The following is a 24916-nucleotide window of genomic DNA, read 5'->3' on the forward strand; positions in this document are numbered from 1 at the left end:
TGCTTTTTACACTCAATATTGTATAAAAAAAAACATTATCAACTACAATGTCTAGGCCTACTCATTTTTTAATACTTTATCAATCTGCCTTTGGGTTTTTTTCGGTACTTATACCGTTGATTATATTATGTTCTACTGTCATTATGCCAAGTGTCCATTTTTATTAAGTTATAAATATATTTACAAATTTCATTCACTAGTCCGAAAGTTCACTCCAGGTTAGTCATACACAAAATATGTTTTTCTTTCTCCTTTATTGGTTTAAAACAATGTACAAGTACAATAACAAAACATTTATATTTCTTATACTATACACATTTTATTACATACTATAGTTTTCTCCATTTATATTATTAACTAATTACTATTTACTACATTTAATACACACTTCCAACCCCTATAATATATGTTATACATATATATTACAACATTATTTTTCAAAAATAATTAAATTTTATCGCTTTATGCTCTTATACAATTGCCTACCTAACATGCTTGTCTTTTACTTTTTTAATATACTTTTTTAATCGACCTTACTCTCTCCATCATTCTCCCTCTCTCAGGCCATCTTTATTTTTTAGTACAGTCTTTTTCCTATCACCAACTTTAATTTTTATAATTAATATTGTGTTCTCCTATATATTCATTTAATATTTTGTGTTTAACAATGGCTCCACCTCGTTGTGAAAGTAATCACAATTCTCTTAAACGTTATGGTTCACCTAAACGCGATAATCTTCGTGTTATTGCCCAAAACCTCACTCGAAGGTTCGGTACCGAACCATCGTGTTTCTGCGACGCTAAAGAATCTAACCGTCCTATTAACTATTCCTATATTTATCGAGCACATATTTGTTATCTAATTAGAGTCATTGCTTGTATGTTCACTTATGAAGAGTGTTTATTCAATTTCACCAAAAAGAATTTCTGCTTACAAGTGAGTAACTAACTCAATATTCTCTTTTATATTCTTCTCATCTCAATTTTCAAATATCATCTCCATTTTTCTCAATACGAAAATATATTTCATTACAATTTATTTCTTATTTTTAGGTACTCACGGCCGTCCGTGTACCTACTAGGACAAGATACAGGCTCATTCGCAAATTTCAAACTATGACAAGTTGCAGTTCTGATGACAGGAAACCATTCTGGTTCTATCCACCACTTCACTGGCACCCTGAAAGGCCCGGGTCTTATTCTTTAACTAAAACATCCATTTGCCATACATGCTACGACATAGACGCTATGTTTGTTCTATTAACCACATACGGGGAATTCGAGAGGTTAGTTGCTTTATCAATTTCTCAACAATATTTCATAAATTCTTATCAACAACTTTTATCCCTTTATAAATGGTTTCTAACAATTTCAGGGAAAATCAAGCTATTGCAAGGAATTGGGAAATTGGCTACAACCAAATTTCAAAAATTTTATCTTTGCTTACAGTGTAAGTACTTGCTATTTTTTCTTTTAACCTTTCACAATTACTCTATTCTTATACTCATACGCCTGTCTCTAACCCCACCATATTTTCCATATTCATATTCCCCTCAATCAATCCTCGACATGTACTTTCCTTCATTCAATCCCAGACATGTTTTCCCCCCTTATCCTATTCGTCCCACTCCTGAAACCACCGCCCAACTTGCATGACGTATTTTCTCCTCTAGTCAATTTTTTTACTCGTCTAAATTTTAAACTTGACTTTTAGATAAGTTATTTTATTGTAATTTATATTTCTGTGTTATATTAAGTGTTGCAATACAGTAAGTGACTTAACAATAATTGTAATGATTACATTTTTAATAATCTTCGCGTGCCTAACCTAACTGTTTCTCCTTGGTATGTAGAACTTACTGTGTCTTATTGTATTGCTCAATTTTGAATATTAACTAGTATTGAGTACGTTTATTATTAATTATGTATCACCGTTATCAAATGATATATTTTGTAATCTGTTTTTTATATATTAATTTCTAACCTAGAATATTTCCCATCACGTGGATACTATACAATAATTAATATAGGCCTACATCGGTAATTTAACATCAATTATATTATACTTTTAATTTCCTGCTTTTTATATATATCGTAGTTCCTTTCATTATGTATACTAACACTTTATTTACTGGTTGGTTTCTATAGTCCATATACCACCGCCATTTTATCATCCTACGGCCTCCGCGCGATAAGTAGTCTCAATTTTATCAGCTTCATCCTTTAATACCATTCAAAGTGAATCGTTATCAATCTGTTGTTTTCTTATATCTCAAGTTATTATTTCTGTTTATTTGTATTTTACCTACTACGTTAACCTTAATCTTTTACTTTGTCTTATCAATGTTTTTTCACATGACCATTACGTAGTGGTTTACCTCTCTTCTGCAGCACTCTCGCATTCAAAACTTTTATCGTCATCCAGTCCTTCTTTTTGTAAGTTAAATATTATACAATATTAATATACAATCTATTATTACTTGTAATATCAATTACTAAGTTTTACCATACTCAGATATTCACCCGATACATCAATTTCAATAGTTACTTTGATAAGTTCTGAAGTCTACACTTCGTTATACTACGAATTTATTCTAGGCCTATTTGAGTTATTATGTTTACAAAACCAGTAATTAATTTTCATTATCGATTCAATCTCATTTAAATATTATAATTTCACATGGTTTTGTCAACAATACTTCTATTTTTAGCCTTTAACCAATTACTTGACCACCCACACTCTTCACCTAATTCTCCGCTAGGCCTAGGTTCAACTATATTTACTCCCACTTCCTATCTGGACTTTACGTACTGTACTTTTACACCTACTTGTTAGGTATTATTCTCCCAAATATTAGTTATATAACTTATCATCATCAAATTGTATAATGTATTTATATCTATCTTGACAATTACATTATATATAAGCCTAGAAAAATCCTTTTAACCCTATCTCATATTTTTTTTCTTTTTTTGGAACATGTCATTCAATGTTACACTCTCATTATTTTTTCAATTTATTCTTTATATTATATGTTTATTCTCATTTAAAAATTATTCTTAGTTCATATTTATTGTTCGGTCTCTTTCTTAGTCATCAACTGATTCACGACAACTTACAATTAGGCCTATATGCGATAGCCTAATATATTTTTTCCTAGGCCTATATCATAATTTAATTGTCAAAATTTTATCATGCTAATTAGGCCTAAGCATATTTTTTAATTAATTTATTTTTACATAGGCAACAATTAGAAATGGTGTTCCAAAATGAACAAGAATTTCAATATGCTTTGGAGGACATGATTTTTTCCGTTAAATGACTTCCCTGATTTCTACCGGACAGCTTTTACATTGATTAACTTTAAGATCGTCCCACTCCTGAAACCACCGCCCAACTTGCATGACGTATTTTCTCCTCTAGTCAATTTACACTAGTCTAAATTTTTAACTTGACTTTTAGATAAGTTTTGTTATTGTAATTTATATTTCTGTGTTATATTGCTGCTTACATGCTAATTAGGCCTAAGCATATTTTTTAATTAATTTATTTTTACATAGGTAACAATTAGATATGGTGTTCCAAAATGAACAAGAATTTCAATATGCTTTTGAGGACATGATTTTTCCGTTAAATGACTTCCCTGATTTCTACCGGACAGCTTTTACATTGATTAACTTCAAAACCATGCCTTATTCGATCCAAGTCAAGGTAGTTACGGCTTGTTTTGTTAACGGTATATCTCCTGATGTTTTTGCCAATTTCCTCCAACAGTGCTCAACACCACCCGATAAAATATTCAAAGCCATGCAACTTTGGAAAGATCTATTGTTCAGCAAAATTGGTGATGCTTGTTATGAATATTTTTCCTATAATCTCTATACTCGCTCGTTCACTTACATAGATGGTAGGCCAAGACACACTATGGATAAATTTGAACCCCTACCAAAAGATATACCACTATATGGTACTTCGAACCCATCTTCCATTCACTATTCTCCGCAGGTTCTTAACACAACTATGTCACAATTGAAAGAAGGGACAACAATCCAACAGCTTCAAGTAGAGTTATCAGAACTTGATACCAAGCTTAAAGAGAAACAGAACGAACTGCAGAACCATCTGGAAACTGAGAGCAGAATGAATCATTTACTAAATCAGAAAATTGAAGAGCTACAAACCCTCGAACACAATCATAGGACAGAAATTGCAAAGTTGAAGGATAATCATTCGATATCCATTTCTAAGGCCACTCAACTACTCAAATCCCAGAGACTTGACACCACTAAAGCTCGCCAAGTTGTCTGTCGCATGAAGTGGGATATCAACCAGTTGAAACTCAAAGTTGAGAAGATTACTGAAAAGATCAACGAACATGAAGCGCAGGATGCTGCCAATGCATTGTCTATTCACGAAAACAGTGAAACATCTGATAGTGAATTAAGATCTACTGATACTGGATTTTCATCTCCTAATATTAATCAGTGTTTCTCGTCAACACCTAAGAGGGGTTGCCAGTGCCAACCTTCCCGGTTTATTGTAGGCAATGACAAATTTTTGAAACTATGTGGTCAAAAAGTTGATAACTTTGTCTGTGTAATGTGTTCTAATCCTGACACTTCCTTTTCCTACAAAGTCAAAGTGGGTCCCATAATTAGAGGAATCAAACGTAAATCCCCCTCGGACTCTATTGATTGCGACAGGTGTGATCCAGTTGTTAACTGTGTAACTGATCCCGAGTATGCTATCATGTTTTGTGGCAGTATTCCTCCAAATGATTTATATGTCAGATTTTGTGGTCTTCCTGATGGACTGCGTTCATATGAACTTGTTCAAAGCCAAGGGTAATAGCTTATATTTAAATTAAATTTTAATTACTAAACTTTACCTATTTCATTGACAAAACCATGCAATATTAGTATAACACCTAATTATTTTATCATTGTTTGTTATCACACTGAAATATTAGCGCCAAAAAATTTATATTTCCACCCGAAAACTAATATAGGCTATTGTTAGTATCATTTCACACCAAGTAACTGTTATAGGCTATTGTTATATATGCTATCAAACCAAAAAAACTATTATAGGCTATTGTTAGTATGTGTCACACCCAAAAACTATTATAGGCTATTGTTAGTATGTTATCACACCCAAAAAACTATTATAGGCTATTGTTAGTATGTTAGCACACCATAAAACTAATGTAGGCTATTGTTAGTATGTTATCACACCCAAAAACTATTATAGGCTATTGTTAGTATGTTAGCACACCAAAAAACAAATGTAGGCTATTCTTATTTCCATTCCTTAAAATCTATTAAATTCCAAATTTCTTAGTTACTTTATATCATTAATTTGAAACCATATTAAATACCAAATTTTTGATATAGCCATATTAAAATAATGTTCTGAAATGTAGTGAAGTATAATTGGCAAACATTATATACAAACATACTGTTATGTCCCTTTTATAATTTAATCAAAATCTTACTATCATTTTAATTTTTTTAATCTTTACAGGCCTACAACACCGACCTCGCCCAACCACCAAGACACTACTTCAGAATCCGTCAAATCAAAGTCAAACTCATCCAAACCCAATCCAAATACTTCCACCACTTCTGAATCCCCCCTTCCCTCGGCCTGTAACTCGCCTACAATGCCGAATCCCTCGGAATCTACCTCGCCCTAAATTCATATTTCATTTCCTCTACTTCCTTTCTCCTTCCTATTTTCCATTCCTTTTTTTCAAATCTACCTGCGTCCAACACTCTTACTTCTAAATCCCCTTTACATATTTCCCGTCCAGAATGTCAACCTCTGATATAGACGACATTGATGAAATCTTTGATGACTCTGAAGTGTCCCAACCTGCAAGTGATAACGAACGACTCGAAAGAGGAAGAAAACACAAATCGAAACTTCGAAGTAGACCAAATGTTTCACAGCCACCAAATAAGAAAGTTAAAGGTAAATATTTAAAATATTATACAATACCTGCTCCTATCTATTTTCTTTTTGGTTGTTATGGCAATATTTACTATTTGAAATTTATTCTATCAATCACGAGTCATTTTAAATTTTATGTTTTAACTTTTTCCTTAAATATCAATAACAATGGTCAACATTTGTCTAAACTGTACTCACACTTTCGACCAGAGGGCTCTGGCCACGAACAAATCAATGAAATTGAAGTGGCATAGGAAGCCGGTTAACCGAGCTCGATTATCTTCCCTACTCAGCTGTCTGCGTCCCGACAGGTTGTATGTCCATAGGCATTCGAGAGAACTTGCAGATACCTTACTACGCTGCCTAAGAGTCCCACGGACGACACGTCAACCTTTGCCTGTAGTAGATGGTGTCCGAGCCTACGTCAGTTCATGGGTCGAAGATAACTTAGATCATGTTGGTGATGCTGAGATGTCCATTCAGTATTGTGCGATTTGCTATGATGTTGGTCTATTGAGGTCACTAGTTCGGAACTATGGTCATCCGATAACGCCATTACTTCTTGAAGTTGGAAATACGGAACCGCCAGAGTCACCTGCTCTTCCACCATTACAACCATCGCCTCAATTTTCATTTGGGCATCACTTACCTTATACAAGCCCCCACCCAACAATTTCCTCTCCGCATATAAGTCCTATTAACCTGCCAGGTCCTTCAGGACTCTGTCAGTTTCCACCTGCCACGAACCCGCCAGGCCCGCAATCTCCCCCGTCATCCACATCGCCCTCCCCATACAGTCCGACCACCCACCGTCTGCGAATAGCCCCTCCCAGTGGATCCATGCAGGTCTTTAGGCCTAGTGCCTCTCCATTGAGGCTACCATCGCCAGTCCTTAGACGCAGTATTCAACCAACGGCTGGTTCCACCCCTCGATTTAGGCCTAGTGTTCTTGTGAGAAGAAATCTTCTGTGCCGAACTCCCACGCCCAGAGTTCCATATAATATAAGCCGGCGCATAACAAGACTTACCAATATTACTGCTGCTCTGAGGCGACAAGGATCTAGCCGACAAGGCAATGGTACGATTCCAGTCGACAGGCTGTCTTTGTTGGAACGGGAATTGAGGGACTTGATGCGACTGGCATCGCTTCATCGACAGAAAATGCCAAAGGGAAGACCGCGCAAGGGTTCTTAAAATATGGAGTCGAATTGTTCATTAAGCACACAATAAAACCAGTCCTCTATTATCATTATCATATTGTTTTTTTTATTTTCTACTATTATACATTACTAATTTTTTAATTATATATAATACCTAAATAATTTAATTATTAAATCTATAGCTTAAAATCTCGTTATTATTCAAATTATCATGCAATTTTTAACAGCGATTTCCAAGATAACTACTTATTTACTTATAATAAATAATTTTTCTATTGTTATATTACCTATCACCTATATTATTTTATTTACCATTTATATTCATTTCAGGTTTATTGCCTTATTACTATTTATATTTTTTTATTATTTTCCCTTACAGTCCATGGAAGCGATTTCCAAAAAAGAAACAAGCCCGTGAATACCCGTGAACTAGTGAATGCACTTGATACCCATCAAGCGTCGTCTTCTTCGAGAGAGTCGCTCAATCAACAAACTGTCCAGTGTGAGTATATGTTGAAAAATATATTTACAAATGTTATTTTACTGTTATTTACCTATCTAATTATGTGCAACTAATCTGTTATTTATCTCAATTCTTATATTCAATTAATACCCCCTTAACTCCTATATCGTCTTCTATTAATTTCTCCGTTATATCTTAATGCTATTTCTATTTTCTCTCTATCTCCTCTACAACCTATTTCTCTTTTTCCACAGCTTCGTCTGATGTCCCGCTGTCTACTTCCCAAATGTCTGCCCAACCTATTACAACTAGGCGTTCGAGACGTGGTGCATACCGTTCAACCATATCATCTAGTCCGATACGCCATCAAACTGAACCTGTATCTCCATCTGAAGGCCGATTTCGATCATCCCATCATCCAAGCCGTCGTGCCTCTCGTTCTAACAAATCAAGATGTCGTTCTCGATCTCAGCCTGTACCAGATAGGGCTTACCAGATTAAGGTTTGTTCTTTGGACTTTGCTTTATAACGACTCTAAATACATATTTACCGTCTTCAAATTTTTTTCCTAGTTCATTAAGTACTATATTTACAATATCCGATCTACAGATTTCAATTATGTATCTTAATTATTTTATAATCATTAATTAAAGTTTAGAAAAGTGGCGTTGTCTCTTGCGCTAAACTGCTCCAATAACAAAGCGACAGTTTAGCGCTGCGTACTTCCCGACCAATGGCGTAGCGGGGCGTGGCGGCGGCTCTTAAACTGGGCCAATCACAAACGGCCCCGGTCTTCCGTGCAGACAGTTTCCTTATCGTTGTAGTGTGAAAGTAAATGTCTTTTTAGGCGTAGTTGATAGCCTAATAAGTTCCGTGATAATCCAAAAGAAGTACCCCAAAGTCGTAGACCTTCCGTAATATGAACCCTCATATATTAAATCTCGAAATATATATATATATATATAGATATATTTTAATTACAAACTTACTAGCCCGTCCCAGCCTATCAATCTCCCGTTCCTTAGCTTTTTTAATCACATCTTATGCCGTTGGTTATATTATGGGTTGGTTATAACTATACTGACAATTTATTTCAATATGTATGTAATAATCCCGTTATCTATTTATCAAGTTTTATTGCTTTTATACACTCAAAATTTAAAAAAAAAAACATGATCAACTAAAATGTCTAGGCCTACTCCTGCGCCAATAGCTATCCCCCATCTAAATGCCGATTTGGACTGTTTCTGTTTTCGGTAAGGGGTTGTCGTAGACCTTCTGACCAATAATCTATAATAATCGACAACTATTAAAATACATACTAGTTTTCCAATAATTTTTTTTTCTGCCTGTTCATTTCTTTCTTCTGTTCCGGAGCTCAGACCTTTGATATTACTTTTTGGTTTGTTACAATTCTACTGAGAATCTATTTGAAAAAAGATTTCAAGCCGTCTTAGAGTTATAATTTATATAATTATTTTAAAACTGACTCATACTAAATGGGTTAGTTACTTTATCTGATTAATTTGAAAATCTTCATTTTAAATCAAGTATTATAATAACGGTAAAGCTATATAGGCCTACTCTTTTTTTCGGATAATATCTTTCGTTCTTTGGATCTTTTTTATACTAACTTATACCGTTGATTATATTCTGTTCGCCAGTCATTACACTTTTTTACCATCCATCATTTATTTATCAAGTTATATTGCTTTTTACACTCAATATTGTATAAAAAAAAACATTATCAACTACAATGTCTAGGCCTACTCATTTTTTAATACTTTATCAATCTGCCTTTGGGTTTTTTTCGGTACTTATACCGTTGATTATATTATGTTCTACTGTCATTATGCCAAGTGTCCATTTTTATTAAGTTATAAATATATTTACAAATTTCATTCACTAGTCCGAAAGTTCACTCCAGGTTAGTCATACACAAAATATGTTTTTCTTTCTCCTTTATTGGTTTAAAACAATGTACAAGTACAATAACAAAACATTTATATTTCTTATACTATACACATTTTATTACATACTATAGTTTTCTCCATTTATATTATTAACTAATTACTATTTACTACATTTAATACACACTTCCAACCCCTATAATATATGTTATACATATATATTACAACATTATTTTTCAAAAATAATTAAATTTTATCGCTTTATGCTCTTATACAATTGCCTACCTAACATGCTTGTCTTTTACTTTTTTAATATACTTTTTTAATCGACCTTACTCTCTCCATCATTCTCCCTCTCTCAGGCCATCTTTATTTTTTAGTACAGTCTTTTTCCTATCACCAACTTTAATTTTTATAATTAATATTGTGTTCTCCTATATATTCATTTAATATTTTGTGTTTAACAATGGCTCCACCTCGTTGTGAAAGTAATCACAATTCTCTTAAACGTTATGGTTCACCTAAACGCGATAATCTTCGTGTTATTGCCCAAAACCTCACTCGAAGGTTCGGTACCGAACCATCGTGTTTCTGCGACGCTAAAGAATCTAACCGTCCTATTAACTATCCCTATATTTATCGAGCACATATTTGTTATCTAATTAGAGTCATTGCTTGTATGTTCACTTATGAAGAGTGTTTATTCAATTTCACCAAAAAGAATTTCTGCTTACAAGTGAGTAACTAACTCAATATTCTCTTTTATATTCTTCTCATCTCAATTTTCAAATATCATCTCCATTTTTCTCAATACGAAAATATATTTCATTACAATTTATTTCTTATTTTTAGGTACTCACGGCCGTCCGTGTACCTACTAGGACAAGATACAGGCTCATTCGCAAATTTCAAACTATGACAAGTTGCAGTTCTGATGACAGGAAACCATTCTGGTTCTATCCACCACTTCACTGGCACCCTGAAAGGCCCGGGTCTTATTCTTTAACTAAAACATCCATTTGCCATACATGCTACGACATAGACGCTATGTTTGTTCTATTAACCACATACGGGGAATTCGAGAGGTTAGTTGCTTTATCAATTTCTCAACAATATTTCATAAATTCTTATCAACAACTTTTATCCCTTTATAAATGGTTTCTAACAATTTCAGGGAAAATCAAGCTATTGCAAGGAATTGGGAAATTGGCTACAACCAAATTTCAAAAATTTTATCTTTGCTTACAGTGTAAGTACTTGCTATTTTTTCTTTTAACCTTTCACAATTACTCTATTCTTATACTCATACGCCTGTCTCTAACCCCACCATATTTTCCATATTCATATTCCCCTCAATCAATCCTCGACATGTACTTTCCTTCATTCAATCCCAGACATGTTTTCCCCCCTTATCCTATTCGTCCCACTCCTGAAACCACCGCCCAACTTGCATGACGTATTTTCTCCTCTAGTCAATTTTTTTACTCGTCTAAATTTTAAACTTGACTTTTAGATAAGTTATTTTATTGTAATTTATATTTCTGTGTTATATTAAGTGTTGCAATACAGTAAGTGACTTAACAATAATTGTAATGATTACATTTTTAATAATCTTCGCGTGCCTAACCTAACTGTTTCTCCTTGGTATGTAGAACTTACTGTGTCTTATTGTATTGCTCAATTTTGAATATTAACTAGTATTGAGTACGTTTATTATTAATTATGTATCACCGTTATCAAATGATATATTTTGTAATCTGTTTTTTATATATTAATTTCTAACCTAGAATATTTCCCATCACGTGGATACTATACAATAATTAATATAGGCCTACATCGGTAATTTAACATCAATTATATTATACTTTTAATTTCCTGCTTTTTATATATATCGTAGTTCCTTTCATTATGTATACTAACACTTTATTTACTGGTTGGTTTCTATAGTCCATATACCACCGCCATTTTATCATCCTACGGCCTCCGCGCGATAAGTAGTCTCAATTTTATCAGCTTCATCCTTTAATACCATTCAAAGTGAATCGTTATCAATCTGTTGTTTTCTTATATCTCAAGTTATTATTTCTGTTTATTTGTATTTTACCTACTACGTTAACCTTAATCTTTTACTTTGTCTTATCAATGTTTTTTCACATGACCATTACGTAGTGGTTTACCTCTCTTCTGCAGCACTCTCGCATTCAAAACTTTTATCGTCATCCAGTCCTTCTTTTTGTAAGTTAAATATTATACAATATTAATATACAATCTATTATTACTTGTAATATCAATTACTAAGTTTTACCATACTCAGATATTCACCCGATACATCAATTTCAATAGTTACTTTGATAAGTTCTGAAGTCTACACTTCGTTATACTACGAATTTATTCTAGGCCTATTTGAGTTATTATGTTTACAAAACCAGTAATTAATTTTCATTATCGATTCAATCTCATTTAAATATTATAATTTCACATGGTTTTGTCAACAATACTTCTATTTTTAGCCTTTAACCAATTACTTGACCACCCACACTCTTCACCTAATTCTCCGCTAGGCCTAGGTTCAACTATATTTACTCCCACTTCCTATCTGGACTTTACGTACTGTACTTTTACACCTACTTGTTAGGTATTATTCTCCCAAATATTAGTTATATAACTTATCATCATCAAATTGTATAATGTATTTATATCTATCTTGACAATTACATTATATATAAGCCTAGAAAAATCCTTTTAACCCTATCTCATATTTTTTTTCTTTTTTTGGAACATGTCATTCAATGTTACACTCTCATTATTTTTTCAATTTATTCTTTATATTATATGTTTATTCTCATTTAAAAATTATTCTTAGTTCATATTTATTGTTCGGTCTCTTTCTTAGTCATCAACTGATTCACGACAACTTACAATTAGGCCTATATGCGATAGCCTAATATATTTTTTCCTAGGCCTATATCATAATTTAATTGTCAAAATTTTATCATGCTAATTAGGCCTAAGCATATTTTTTAATTAATTTATTTTTACATAGGCAACAATTAGAAATGGTGTTCCAAAATGAACAAGAATTTCAATATGCTTTGGAGGACATGATTTTTTCCGTTAAATGACTTCCCTGATTTCTACCGGACAGCTTTTACATTGATTAACTTTAAGATCGTCCCACTCCTGAAACCACCGCCCAACTTGCATGACGTATTTTCTCCTCTAGTCAATTTACACTAGTCTAAATTTTTAACTTGACTTTTAGATAAGTTTTGTTATTGTAATTTATATTTCTGTGTTATATTGCTGCTTACATGCTAATTAGGCCTAAGCATATTTTTTAATTAATTTATTTTTACATAGGTAACAATTAGATATGGTGTTCCAAAATGAACAAGAATTTCAATATGCTTTTGAGGACATGATTTTTCCGTTAAATGACTTCCCTGATTTCTACCGGACAGCTTTTACATTGATTAACTTCAAAACCATGCCTTATTCGATCCAAGTCAAGGTAGTTACGGCTTGTTTTGTTAACGGTATATCTCCTGATGTTTTTGCCAATTTCCTCCAACAGTGCTCAACACCACCCGATAAAATATTCAAAGCCATGCAACTTTGGAAAGATCTATTGTTCAGCAAAATTGGTGATGCTTGTTATGAATATTTTTCCTATAATCTCTATACTCGCTCGTTCACTTACATAGATGGTAGGCCAAGACACACTATGGATAAATTTGAACCCCTACCAAAAGATATACCACTATATGGTACTTCGAACCCATCTTCCATTCACTATTCTCCGCAGGTTCTTAACACAACTATGTCACAATTGAAAGAAGGGACAACAATCCAACAGCTTCAAGTAGAGTTATCAGAACTTGATACCAAGCTTAAAGAGAAACAGAACGAACTGCAGAACCATCTGGAAACTGAGAGCAGAATGAATCATTTACTAAATCAGAAAATTGAAGAGCTACAAACCCTCGAACACAATCATAGGACAGAAATTGCAAAGTTGAAGGATAATCATTCGATATCCATTTCTAAGGCCACTCAACTACTCAAATCCCAGAGACTTGACACCACTAAAGCTCGCCAAGTTGTCTGTCGCATGAAGTGGGATATCAACCAGTTGAAACTCAAAGTTGAGAAGATTACTGAAAAGATCAACGAACATGAAGCGCAGGATGCTGCCAATGCATTGTCTATTCACGAAAACAGTGAAACATCTGATAGTGAATTAAGATCTACTGATACTGGATTTTCATCTCCTAATATTAATCAGTGTTTCTCGTCAACACCTAAGAGGGGTTGCCAGTGCCAACCTTCCCGGTTTATTGTAGGCAATGACAAATTTTTGAAACTATGTGGTCAAAAAGTTGATAACTTTGTCTGTGTAATGTGTTCTAATCCTGACACTTCCTTTTCCTACAAAGTCAAAGTGGGTCCCATAATTAGAGGAATCAAACGTAAATCCCCCTCGGACTCTATTGATTGCGACAGGTGTGATCCAGTTGTTAACTGTGTAACTGATCCCGAGTATGCTATCATGTTTTGTGGCAGTATTCCTCCAAATGATTTATATGTCAGATTTTGTGGTCTTCCTGATGGACTGCGTTCATATGAACTTGTTCAAAGCCAAGGGTAATAGCTTATATTTAAATTAAATTTTAATTACTAAACTTTACCTATTTCATTGACAAAACCATGCAATATTAGTATAACACCTAATTATTTTATCATTGTTTGTTATCACACTGAAATATTAGCGCCAAAAAATTTATATTTCCACCCGAAAACTAATATAGGCTATTGTTAGTATCATTTCACACCAAGTAACTGTTATAGGCTATTGTTATATATGCTATCAAACCAAAAAAACTATTATAGGCTATTGTTAGTATGTGTCACACCCAAAAACTATTATAGGCTATTGTTAGTATGTTATCACACCCAAAAAACTATTATAGGCTATTGTTAGTATGTTAGCACACCATAAAACTAATGTAGGCTATTGTTAGTATGTTATCACACCCAAAAACTATTATAGGCTATTGTTAGTATGTTAGCACACCAAAAAACAAATGTAGGCTATTCTTATTTCCATTCCTTAAAATCTATTAAATTCCAAATTTCTTAGTTACTTTATATCATTAATTTGAAACCATATTAAATACCAAATTTTTGATATAGCCATATTAAAATAATGTTCTGAAATGTAGTGAAGTATAATTGGCAAACATTATATACAAACATACTGTTATGTCCCTTTTATAATTTAATCAAAATCTTACTATCATTTTAATTTTTTTAATCTTTACAGGCCTACAACACCGACCTCGCCCAACCACCAAGACACTACTTCAGAATCCGTCAAATCAAAGTCAAACTCATCCAAACCCAATCCAAATACTTCCACCACTTCTGAATCCCCCCTTCCCTCGGCCTGTAACTCGCCTACAATGCCGAATCCCTCGGAATCTACCTCGCCCTAAATTCATATTTCATTTCCTCTACTTCCTTTCTCCTTCCTATTTTCCATTCCTTTTTTTCAAATCTACCTGCGTCCAACACTCTTACTTCTAAATCCCCTTTACATATTTCCCGTCCAGAATGTCAACCTCTGATATAGACGACATTGATGAAATCTTTGATGACTCTGAAGTGTCCCAACCTGCAAGTGATAACGAACGACTCGAAAGAGGAAGAAAACACAAATCGAAACTTCGAAGTAGACCAAATGTTTCACAGCCACCAAATAAGAAAGTTAAAGGTAAATATTTAAAATATTATACAATACCTGCTCCTATCTATTTTCTTTTTGGTTGTTATGGCAATATTTACTATTTGAAATTTATTCTATCAATCACGAGTCATTTTAAATTTTATGTTTTAACTTTTTCCTTAAATATCAATAACAATGGTCAACATTTGTCTAAACTGTACTCACACTTTCGACCAGAGGGCTCTGGCCACGAACAAATCAATGAAATTGAAGTGGCATAGGAAGCCGGTTAACCGAGCTCGATTATCTTCCCTACTCAGCTGTCTGCGTCCCGACAGGTTGTATGTCCATAGGCATTCGAGAGAACTTGCAGATACCTTACTACGCTGCCTAAGAGTCCCACGGACGACACGTCAACCTTTGCCTGTAGTAGATGGTGTCCGAGCCTACGTCAGTTCATGGGTCGAAGATAACTTAGATCATGTTGGTGATGCTGAGATGTCCATTCAGTATTGTGCGATTTGCTATGATGTTGGTCTATTGAGGTCACTAGTTCGGAACTATGGTCATCCGATAACGCCATTACTTCTTGAAGTTGGAAATACGGAACCGCCAGAGTCACCTGCTCTTCCACCATTACAACCATCGCCTCAATTTTCATTTGGGCATCACTTACCTTATACAAGCCCCCACCCAACAATTTCCTCTCCGCATATAAGTCCTATTAACCTGCCAGGTCCTTCAGGACTCTGTCAGTTTCCACCTGCCACGAACCCGCCAGGCCCGCAATCTCCCCCGTCATCCACATCGCCCTCCCCATACAGTCCGACCACCCACCGTCTGCGAATAGCCCCTCCCAGTGGATCCATGCAGGTCTTTAGGCCTAGTGCCTCTCCATTGAGGCTACCATCGCCAGTCCTTAGACGCAGTATTCAACCAACGGCTGGTTCCACCCCTCGATTTAGGCCTCGTGTTCTTGTGAGAAGAAATCTTCTGTGCCGAACTCCCACGCCCAGAGTTCCATATAATATAAGCCGGCGCATAACAAGACTTACCAATATTACTGCTGCTCTGAGGCGACAAGGATCTAGCCGACAAGGCAATGGTACGATTCCAGTCGACAGGCTGTCTTTGTTGGAACGGGAATTGAGGGACTTGATGCGACTGGCATCGCTTCATCGACAGAAAATGCCAAAGGGAAGACCGCGCAAGGGTTCTTAAAATATGGAGTCGAATTGTTCATTAAGCACACAATAAAACCAGTCCTCTATTATCATTATCATATTGTTTTTTTTATTTTCTACTATTATACATTACTAATTTTTTAATTATATATAATACCTAAATAATTTAATTATTAAATCTATAGCTTAAAATCTCGTTATTATTCAAATTATCATGCAATTTTTAACAGCGATATCCAAGATAACTACTTATTTACTTATAATAAATAATTTTTCTATTGTTATATTACCTATCACCTATATTATTTTATTTACCATTTATATTCATTTCAGGTTTATTGCCTTATTACTATTTATATTTTTTTATTATTTTCCCTTACAGTCCATGGAAGCGATTTCCAAAAAAGAAACAAGCCCGTGAATACCCGTGAACTAGTGAATGCACTTGATACCCATCAAGCGTCGTCTTCTTCGAGAGAGTCGCTCAATCAACAAACTGTCCAGTGTGAGTATATGTTGAAAAATATATTTACAAATGTTATTTTACTGTTATTTACCTATCTAATTATGTGCAACTAATCTGTTATTTATCTCAATTCTTATATTCAATTAATACCCCCTTAACTCCTATATCGTCTTCTATTAATTTCTCCGTTATATCTTAATGCTATTTCTATTTTCTCTCTATCTCCTCTACAACCTATTTCTCTTTTTCCACAGCTTCGTCTGATGTCCCGCTGTCTACTTCCCAAATGTCTGCCCAACCTATTACAACTAGGCGTTCGAGACGTGGTGCATACCGTTCAACCATATCATCTAGTCCGATACGCCATCAAACTGAACCTGTATCTCCATCTGAAGGCCGATTTCGATCATCCCATCATCCAAGCCGTCGTGCCTCTCGTTCTAACAAATCAAGATGTCGTTCTCGATCTCAGCCTGTACCCCCATCTGAAGGTTCTCAGCCAGTCGTCCAAGCTCGTTCCTATGATCTTGTTTTTGAAGCTGGTGGTGAATATGATCAAGCCCAGCTCGAGGGTTTGGCAGAAATAATTAGTGGTGATGGACCAGCAGGTAGATTGCAAAAGAATCAGCGTCGACCAACCAGTAATATCAGCATTCGAGTTTCATTTAAACGTTCCTTTAAACTCCCCAAGAATGTACGCTCTTCATTGTTTCAACTTTTTAACAATGAACTTCAATTTCAAGTGAAACAATGTGTTATTGGACTTGAGGTTCATGATTCTAAGCTTTCTAGATCAATAGCCCATTTACAGTCTTTTTTCCAGTTTAAAAATAGAGTATTTTTCTCCGATGTCAGGAAACACATAGTAGAACACTATGGCAATGCTATAACAACATTGGACGTAGGTGGTGTAGGCACTGTAAAGGTGTTCCGATCTTATTGCTCAAAGGATGACCCGGATTGTTTCAATATTGGTCCTCAGAAAGACCTTCATCAATTTACTCGCAATATTACAGCGCTCAAGGACCAGGAAAAATTTCAATATACATCCAAAATAGCATTTCAAATGCGCAATTGTCTAAATTACACTGAGAAGTGCCATCAAGAGCTAAGACTCATGTCAGTCCCTGAATTCGCTGGTTTTCAGTTTCATAAATTACCACTAATAGGTTGGTGCAAAGAGATAGTTGATCACCTGAAATACTTTACAGAAAACCCTAACAACGAAAGTGTGCGTCAGAGGCGTCATTTGGTACTTCATGGCATTCCTGGTACCGGCAAGAGTACTGCTATCAAACTTTTGTTCACTAAATTAGACCATGAACACCGTGTATTTTTTCCCAGGGATCAAGGTAACTTTATTCTTAGTGGCTTAAAAAATGACCACCATAAATGTATTGTTTTTGATGAATTCTCTTACAAACAGTACCAACTTAATTCGTCCCTATTCAAGAAACTCTTCTCCGGTGACACACTAACAATAGATGAAAAGGGTGTCAGCCTTGGTAACACCCTTAGTTGGTCTGAACCAATCATCTGCACAACCAATGAAAATGTGGACTTGTGGCTTGATCCAGCTCTTAAAACCAGAGTGAAGTTTGTTCAGGTTGATGAGAACATTACCGACCTTATTGCCTTGCATTGTGCTGCTACCGGTGAAGATCCGCTATCGTACAACCAGGAACCTGTAGAATTAAATCAACCTCCCAGAGTAGTAGACATACAAATGTCGGTTATTGAGGGGCTTGTTGAAAGGAAGAACATCACATATGACTACAATCTTTTCATCCCTAATCATTTGTTGGAACCTGTTGCTCAAGAGGGTGATTGCGATGATGACTTATCTCCACCGCGGTCGATTAGTCTTAATGAGTCCATGGCCATATCTCCAGTTCTTATTGGTTCAGTTGTTAACAGTCCGCATTCGCCGGCTAATCAAACTCGTCAGTCAGCTGTTCGTCTTCTACGCCAACCTATGCGCAAGAGGTCTTCTCATCGAAGGAGACTTACATTTGATTCAGATACCGAATCTCCTGCACATACTTCCGAACACCAATTTGCAACGCCTGATCGTCCTCCTTTATCTAGGAGTCAATCAAACCTCCGTTCAGTGATAAGAAGTCCTCATACACCTCATACATTAAACCGTCCTCCCACATCCTCTTGTACACCTTTAGCCAGAATCAAACCTTTGTCTTCGCCAGCACCTGTTAAACATACTACACCTGTTACACCTGTTACACCAGTTACACCATTACCTTCAATATCCCCCCAGTTGCTGTTCACACCTGTCTCCTCTAGATCAAATCACCTTGTTGCTACTCCCGTACCCCAAATGTTTCTCACACCTTCCGGAACTCTATACAATTCTCCCCAGCCCAGTACTAGTCGCACCACTCCTTCATTTTCTCTTATGCCTACATTCTCTCCCTTACTATCAATCAATCATCCTCCTAACATTCCTCAATCTCCAATTCCAGTTTCTCCCCAATTCAGTGTCTCCTCCATTTCACCCTATAATAGGCCTTTATCATACCAAGGTGTGTCTCCTCAACTTTTATCTACTGGTACCCAATCTCTTAATGTCTTGCTACCTCCCAATACAATTGTCCAAATGTTTCCCAATACCCATATTCCAACTCAGCCCCAACCCTCTCCTCTAAGTGGTATTGTTTATGATTCTGGTGTATTTTTGTCATCCTTTTCTGGTCAACCGTCATCATCTGTAGCTACTCCCAATATCAATTCTGCTGATTCTTAGTTTAACCATGCATGGTATGTATCCTATATAAATTCATTTCCCACATTAATATCAAATTTTTAACAAATAAAGTTTTCTGTACTAATTCCATTTTTATTTTGTTTTACCACAGAATATTTTATATATTTTTATGTCTATCACCTATTCATTATTTCAGTTATAACATTTTATTAATTTGCCATATATATCACTATTAACTCTAATTATGTCTTATCCCCTACAACTCTATTCTACATTTAAATGTAGGCCATTTCCTTTTAAATTCACTTAGTGCAATGTGCAATTTCATATTTCATCAACAATCCAATTCAAAGTATTATTATATCTATTGTTTATAATTCATCAATTTTGTTATTTACACAAATTCATTTTCTTTTTCAGTCACACGTATAGACCATGATGCATCTTACCTCAGACAACTTGAGCGAGACATCCTATTTCATGGATCCCAAGTTCCGGCTGATGCCAAAATCTGCTTCGATGGTATGTTCATAATTATTATTCGATTATTATTCACTTTTAACCTACTACTTTATGTATGTTATTCTCCAAATCTGTTTTCATCAAGTTTTCTCAATACAGTCTAATTTTATCTACACATTTTCAACTTTTATTAAATATTAAATAATTTCATAATAATACAAATTATCAAAATCTAATAATACTAATTCATAAGTATTACTCTACAGTTTGTTTTAAATTCATGCTGAAAACCTTTTGCACCGTTTCTTGTTCTACATTTTTTTTAGGATTTTAAATATTTAATTTAGTACAGTTATCATTTATAATTTATAAACAATCTTTCCCCTACTGTATTTATCTACTACAACTTCATTTTTCATATTCAAAACTTGTATCACTATAATTTTTTTTTCAGTTGTCAAGAAGTCGTCTTGCGCAGCCCTGCATCATTTGTTTTGCCATTGGTTCGGGCGTACTGTTAATGGGGAGTTCTACGCAGAACCAATCCTCACATACAACGATCCGTATGTGACCTTCACTAACGACAGAAGCGTCTCCTGGGACGTCAGCAACGATATTCCTGGACCAGTAATCACCCTATTTTGTGACTCCTTCCTGCCCTTCCGGCAGATTTAAAAAACAGAGCGGATCAAGGTCCACAAGGCGCTGAAGAGGTTTGGACGCAAGATTTTGCAACATTCACTCTACAAACAACCCAGTCCCCTCATTGCTAGCCTGGCTTGCTTGCCCGACAGTGCCAAATTTAAATACAAAAGTGGTTAGTTACTTTATATCACCATTTTTTAAAACATATTACATTCCAAATACTTTATAACACCATATGAAATTAATGTTCTGAAATGAAATACTCCCTCTACTTCTAACACAAAGATAAAATAATTTTTTGACAATCTAACAAATATTTTTAATCTTCTTTTAAGCTATTACAGTATTTACATTCTATTTCATTTTTTTATTGCCTTTTTTTAGGTTCTTTTAAGCGCATCATCATTGCTATTAATGAACCTCATTCAAGTAATGCCATCTATTATCGTTAACCATAATATGTTTCAGTAACCTTCCCCAACTGTTTGTTCGACCGGCAGAAGGTGGAAAACCTTTTTGAAGTGATCCTCACTGATGGTTTTGGTGCCAAAGCAGGATCCGGTACCTCAAGGCAGTTGACGGAATATGAGTCCAAACAACGAGACCAACAGCGTTACCGGGAGGCTAGCGATCAGCGTAGATTACTACAATTGAAACTAGAACGTGTCGAGGTACGATTATATCTTTTCTCTTAAAATTAATCATGTTGCTGTCTTACATAGAAATGCGATCACTTGTAATGCATTCAAACAACCGCATATTTATTTTACATGCCATATTTACGAGTGCCGTATGGTGCAAATGAAACCTCAATTTTGTAGTACAAGTACTGTCCTCTTCCCTTACTATTAATCACTATTTTCTCCTATCCATGAATGTTATCAATTCCAAATTATTGAATCAAATGCATATTTATTGTACATACCATAATTTACATTTGTTTTCATTATGTTCATGTTTTCTTTTCATTTTTCTCTAATCATTAATGCATTATTTAATTGTTCTAGGATTTGAATGCAACCTATATGGCGACCCTTGAGAATGGATTTAAAAACCTACGTCATCTCGCAACAACCACTGATGTACTTGCACGTGTTCAAGCCAATCTTGAGCAAAATCAGTTTTCGCCCACTGACGGGATTTGTGTCGAGCTCATTCGCCAAGTAGTTACCAAACACCAAACAACTTCAATTCTTGCCGATGTACTTAACATAATGGCGGAAGTTAGATCTATTGTCCAGTTAGTATTATTTTTTTCATAACAAAACCATTCCTATATTTTTTATTCAATATATTCACTAACAATTGCAGTTACAATTCATATATTAATTAAAAAAATTATTTCTCTCATGCCATCAATATATAAAACTTTCTTATTTATTTCTTTTCCTGAGCAAAGATTTTTTTTTTTTAATAATTTAACATTCATGTTTCATACATAACAATACATTTAAAATTAATTCATATTAATTAGTTATCAATATTAATTCATATTAACAAATAAGTTATTATTGTTCACAGATCTCAACCTAAGGCACGATGCATGTGCAGCATGACAAATTGTTGGACGAGTCACATGCCCAGGCTACACCCGGTGGAGGAGATTGTTGTTCGACCATGTCCACCTCTCCTACGATGTGAAAATCCACACAGGTAATTAAATTATAGGTTATTTTCTCTCATTAAATCAATTTTAGAATTCTGCTTTTTACTTTGTGCAACCAAGTTTTTTTCCACTTATTAAATAACTAAATAAATATCCATATACAATTACCATATAATTTATTTTTTCTAATACGCAAAGTTCATTATCCAATAATCTTTTTAAAACCACCAATTAATATCCCTTTATTTTTTTAATTTTGTTTTTTAATAATGCATAGTTATTACTACTTATACTATACATATCATGTTTCTAATACTCATTGAAATTGGCAGTGGTGATCAAACAACAGCAGTTGCCGGTGATGGTGAGGTTCTGTCCGAGCGACGCTCTCAACTTTCTCCTTTGGTAGATCCGTCTTCCACAGGCGCAGTTGAAGATTCTGTTGATGCCACTGATGGTGCCGTTCCAAAAACAACCAGCCCCGTCCAAGAAGCAACCATCCCCGTCCAAGAACCAACCATCCCCGTCCGAGAACTGTAAGTTAAAGTTATAGTTATATTTATATATATGTTCACTTTTTCCACCACAATGAAAACATTGTAGTACATCATACCTTTAATGACCATATCACTCTTGTATGTGTATTGCAAATGAAATGATTTTAAAATCAAAACCATGTGTTGTGTCTTAGGTTGAGTTTCTTCAGAGCTTTCTCTTCATCCTATAACAGATGTGTTCACTTTTCCCACCTCATTGGGAACATTGTACTACATCATACCTTTAAAGACTATATCACCCTTGTATTTGTATTTCAAATGAAATGATTATAAAATCCAAACCAATGTGTTGTGTCAGAGGTTGAGTATTTTCAGAGCTTTCGCTCTCTATCCTCCCAACACTCAACTAGAACTCTTAACCATAATCACACTTTTTGTTGTTGTGACAAAATTTTATTAAATAAGAATTTCATAAACATAATAATATTCATTTATCTTTTACATTTGCGCTCTTCTTTTTCTATAAAATCAGCCTTGTAGCACAACTAATTATTACCTCTTTTGTTCAGTGAACATGGTGACAATCAACTTGAGGCAAATGTGGAGGGTGAGGGCCCACATGTTTCTCCAAACGAGTGTCATGAAGATGAAGAGTCCCCCAAATCGTCCAAAGTTAAAACTAAGTATGTACGTTCTCCTTATACCTGTTTGTATACTGTGTATTAGTATTCTGATACCTTATTAATCTTTCATTTCCATTATACATTATAAAAAAATCTGTCATTACATGTTTAATCTCATTTATTAAAAAAATATAGCCTATATGTACAACAATTAATTCCTTATACAACAATTCACATTAATGCCATCTTGTGCGGCTTTCGTACGATTATCTTGTTGTTATTTGTCCTTAATTAATAACAAAAACATTTGCGTCAATATTGATTTCAATATTTTTTTCGTTTTATCTTTATACATTTCTTAATTATTTAATTCAATTCATTACATCTGTTTATAACCATGTATATTATAAACTTTCTCAAAATCATTTCAATTTGTTTGAGTAAGCGAAGTTATTTTCATTGGTTTTCCTTTTTTTTAAGGAAAATTGTTGCCCGAACCAGGAAGCAGCAGCAGCGCAAGAAGGTATTATAGGTATGCTTACTAACAATTTTTTTATTAACCTCTTCACATCATCATAAAATCTCAACATTATGCTTCCTCAAATCTATATTAGTTATAACTTTTATTTTCCTTTTAAATAACCATTCAAAACTATTAATTATTCATTCATTATATGCACTTACAACAATACTATACTTCCTCTTATCTTGACCCCCTATAACCGTATCATACCCATTAGAAGTTACAACTTTTTATCCCAATAATTTTTTTCAGCACATCTGTTTAACAGAAATACAATCGGCAGGAACTGATCGCTACTGAAATTACTTTTCCTTGTGTGAAAGAATATAAGTACAATGATCTCTTCATTTTAAGGCAAATACTCTATAGAGCATGCATTTAAACTGCCTGTTTATTTAGTTCAGGATGTGTTGTTTTAATTTGACAAATATGTTATCTGGACTTGCCTATGTTCAGAGGGTTCCGCATAGGACTCTGCTTTTGTATTGAATTACTTTCACACTTTCATTTTTCCCTATGTTAATTAATTTTTAATTACAATCTACAGTTTTATATAAATTTATATAATCAATATATAAATTTTCATAAAAAAAATCATTCTTTGTAAATCTTCCTTTTTTCTACTTTTCTCTATATCCAGTTTTGTCTGTTTCAGAAACGATGCCTATGCGCCGGTCCATCTCCCCTAACTGATGTCGTCGAAGAACAAAACTGTGATTGTACATAGCCTTATATATACTAGTCAAACTTTTATTTATAAGAGCTATGACCAACCATCCTCACATATTTTCATTCAATAACTATTTTTTAATTATAATATTTAACTAAAATATTTTCCTGATTTGTAACATTTTTTTTTTCGAAATTTCTTACGAACATTCATTTTCCTTCAATTGTACTTTTTTTTAAAAATATTACCTCATTTCTCATTTCAGATATTATTCTCACTATTTTGTTCAATTAATCTTGTACCGGGC

General features: G+C 34.3%; 1 protein-coding gene across 1 annotated transcript; it reads left to right on the plus strand.

Moving 5' to 3' along the window:
- Positions 1 to 14898: 14898 nt before the first annotated feature.
- On the plus strand, positions 14899 to 24628 carry LOC128997366 (uncharacterized). The gene is made up of 10 exons (XM_054423003.1): positions 14899 to 15259; positions 16778 to 16900; positions 20004 to 20105; positions 20500 to 20688; positions 21159 to 21326; positions 21792 to 21930; positions 22212 to 22343; positions 22629 to 22832; positions 23363 to 23476; positions 24595 to 24628. Exons 1-10 carry the CDS (start codon positions 15100 to 15102, stop codon positions 24626 to 24628), a joined length of 1365 nt encoding a protein of 454 aa, XP_054278978.1. The 5' UTR covers positions 14899 to 15099.
- Positions 24629 to 24916: the final 288 nt, after the last annotated feature.

Source organism: Macrosteles quadrilineatus, unplaced genomic scaffold (assembly GCF_028750875.1).
Source record: "Macrosteles quadrilineatus isolate MER2022 unplaced genomic scaffold, UCM_ALF_1.0 Scaffold_6__1_contigs__length_79288215, whole genome shotgun sequence".
NCBI classification, from domain to species: Eukaryota; Metazoa; Arthropoda; class Insecta; order Hemiptera; family Cicadellidae; genus Macrosteles; species Macrosteles quadrilineatus.

Excerpts from the sequence above, each read along its gene's own strand:
- LOC128997366 (XM_054423003.1), top strand. The coding sequence starts at position 15,100 with ATGTCAACCTCTGATATAGACGACATTGATGAAATCTTTGATGACTCT. Across the intron at positions 21,327-21,791 it reads CCGGGAGGCTAGCGATCAGC|CCAATCTTGAGCAAAATCAG; the intron begins GTAGATTACTAC and ends CACGTGTTCAAG. Across the intron at positions 22,344-22,628 it reads CGATGTGAAAATCCACACAG|TGGTGATCAAACAACAGCAG; the intron begins GTAATTAAATTA and ends TGAAATTGGCAG.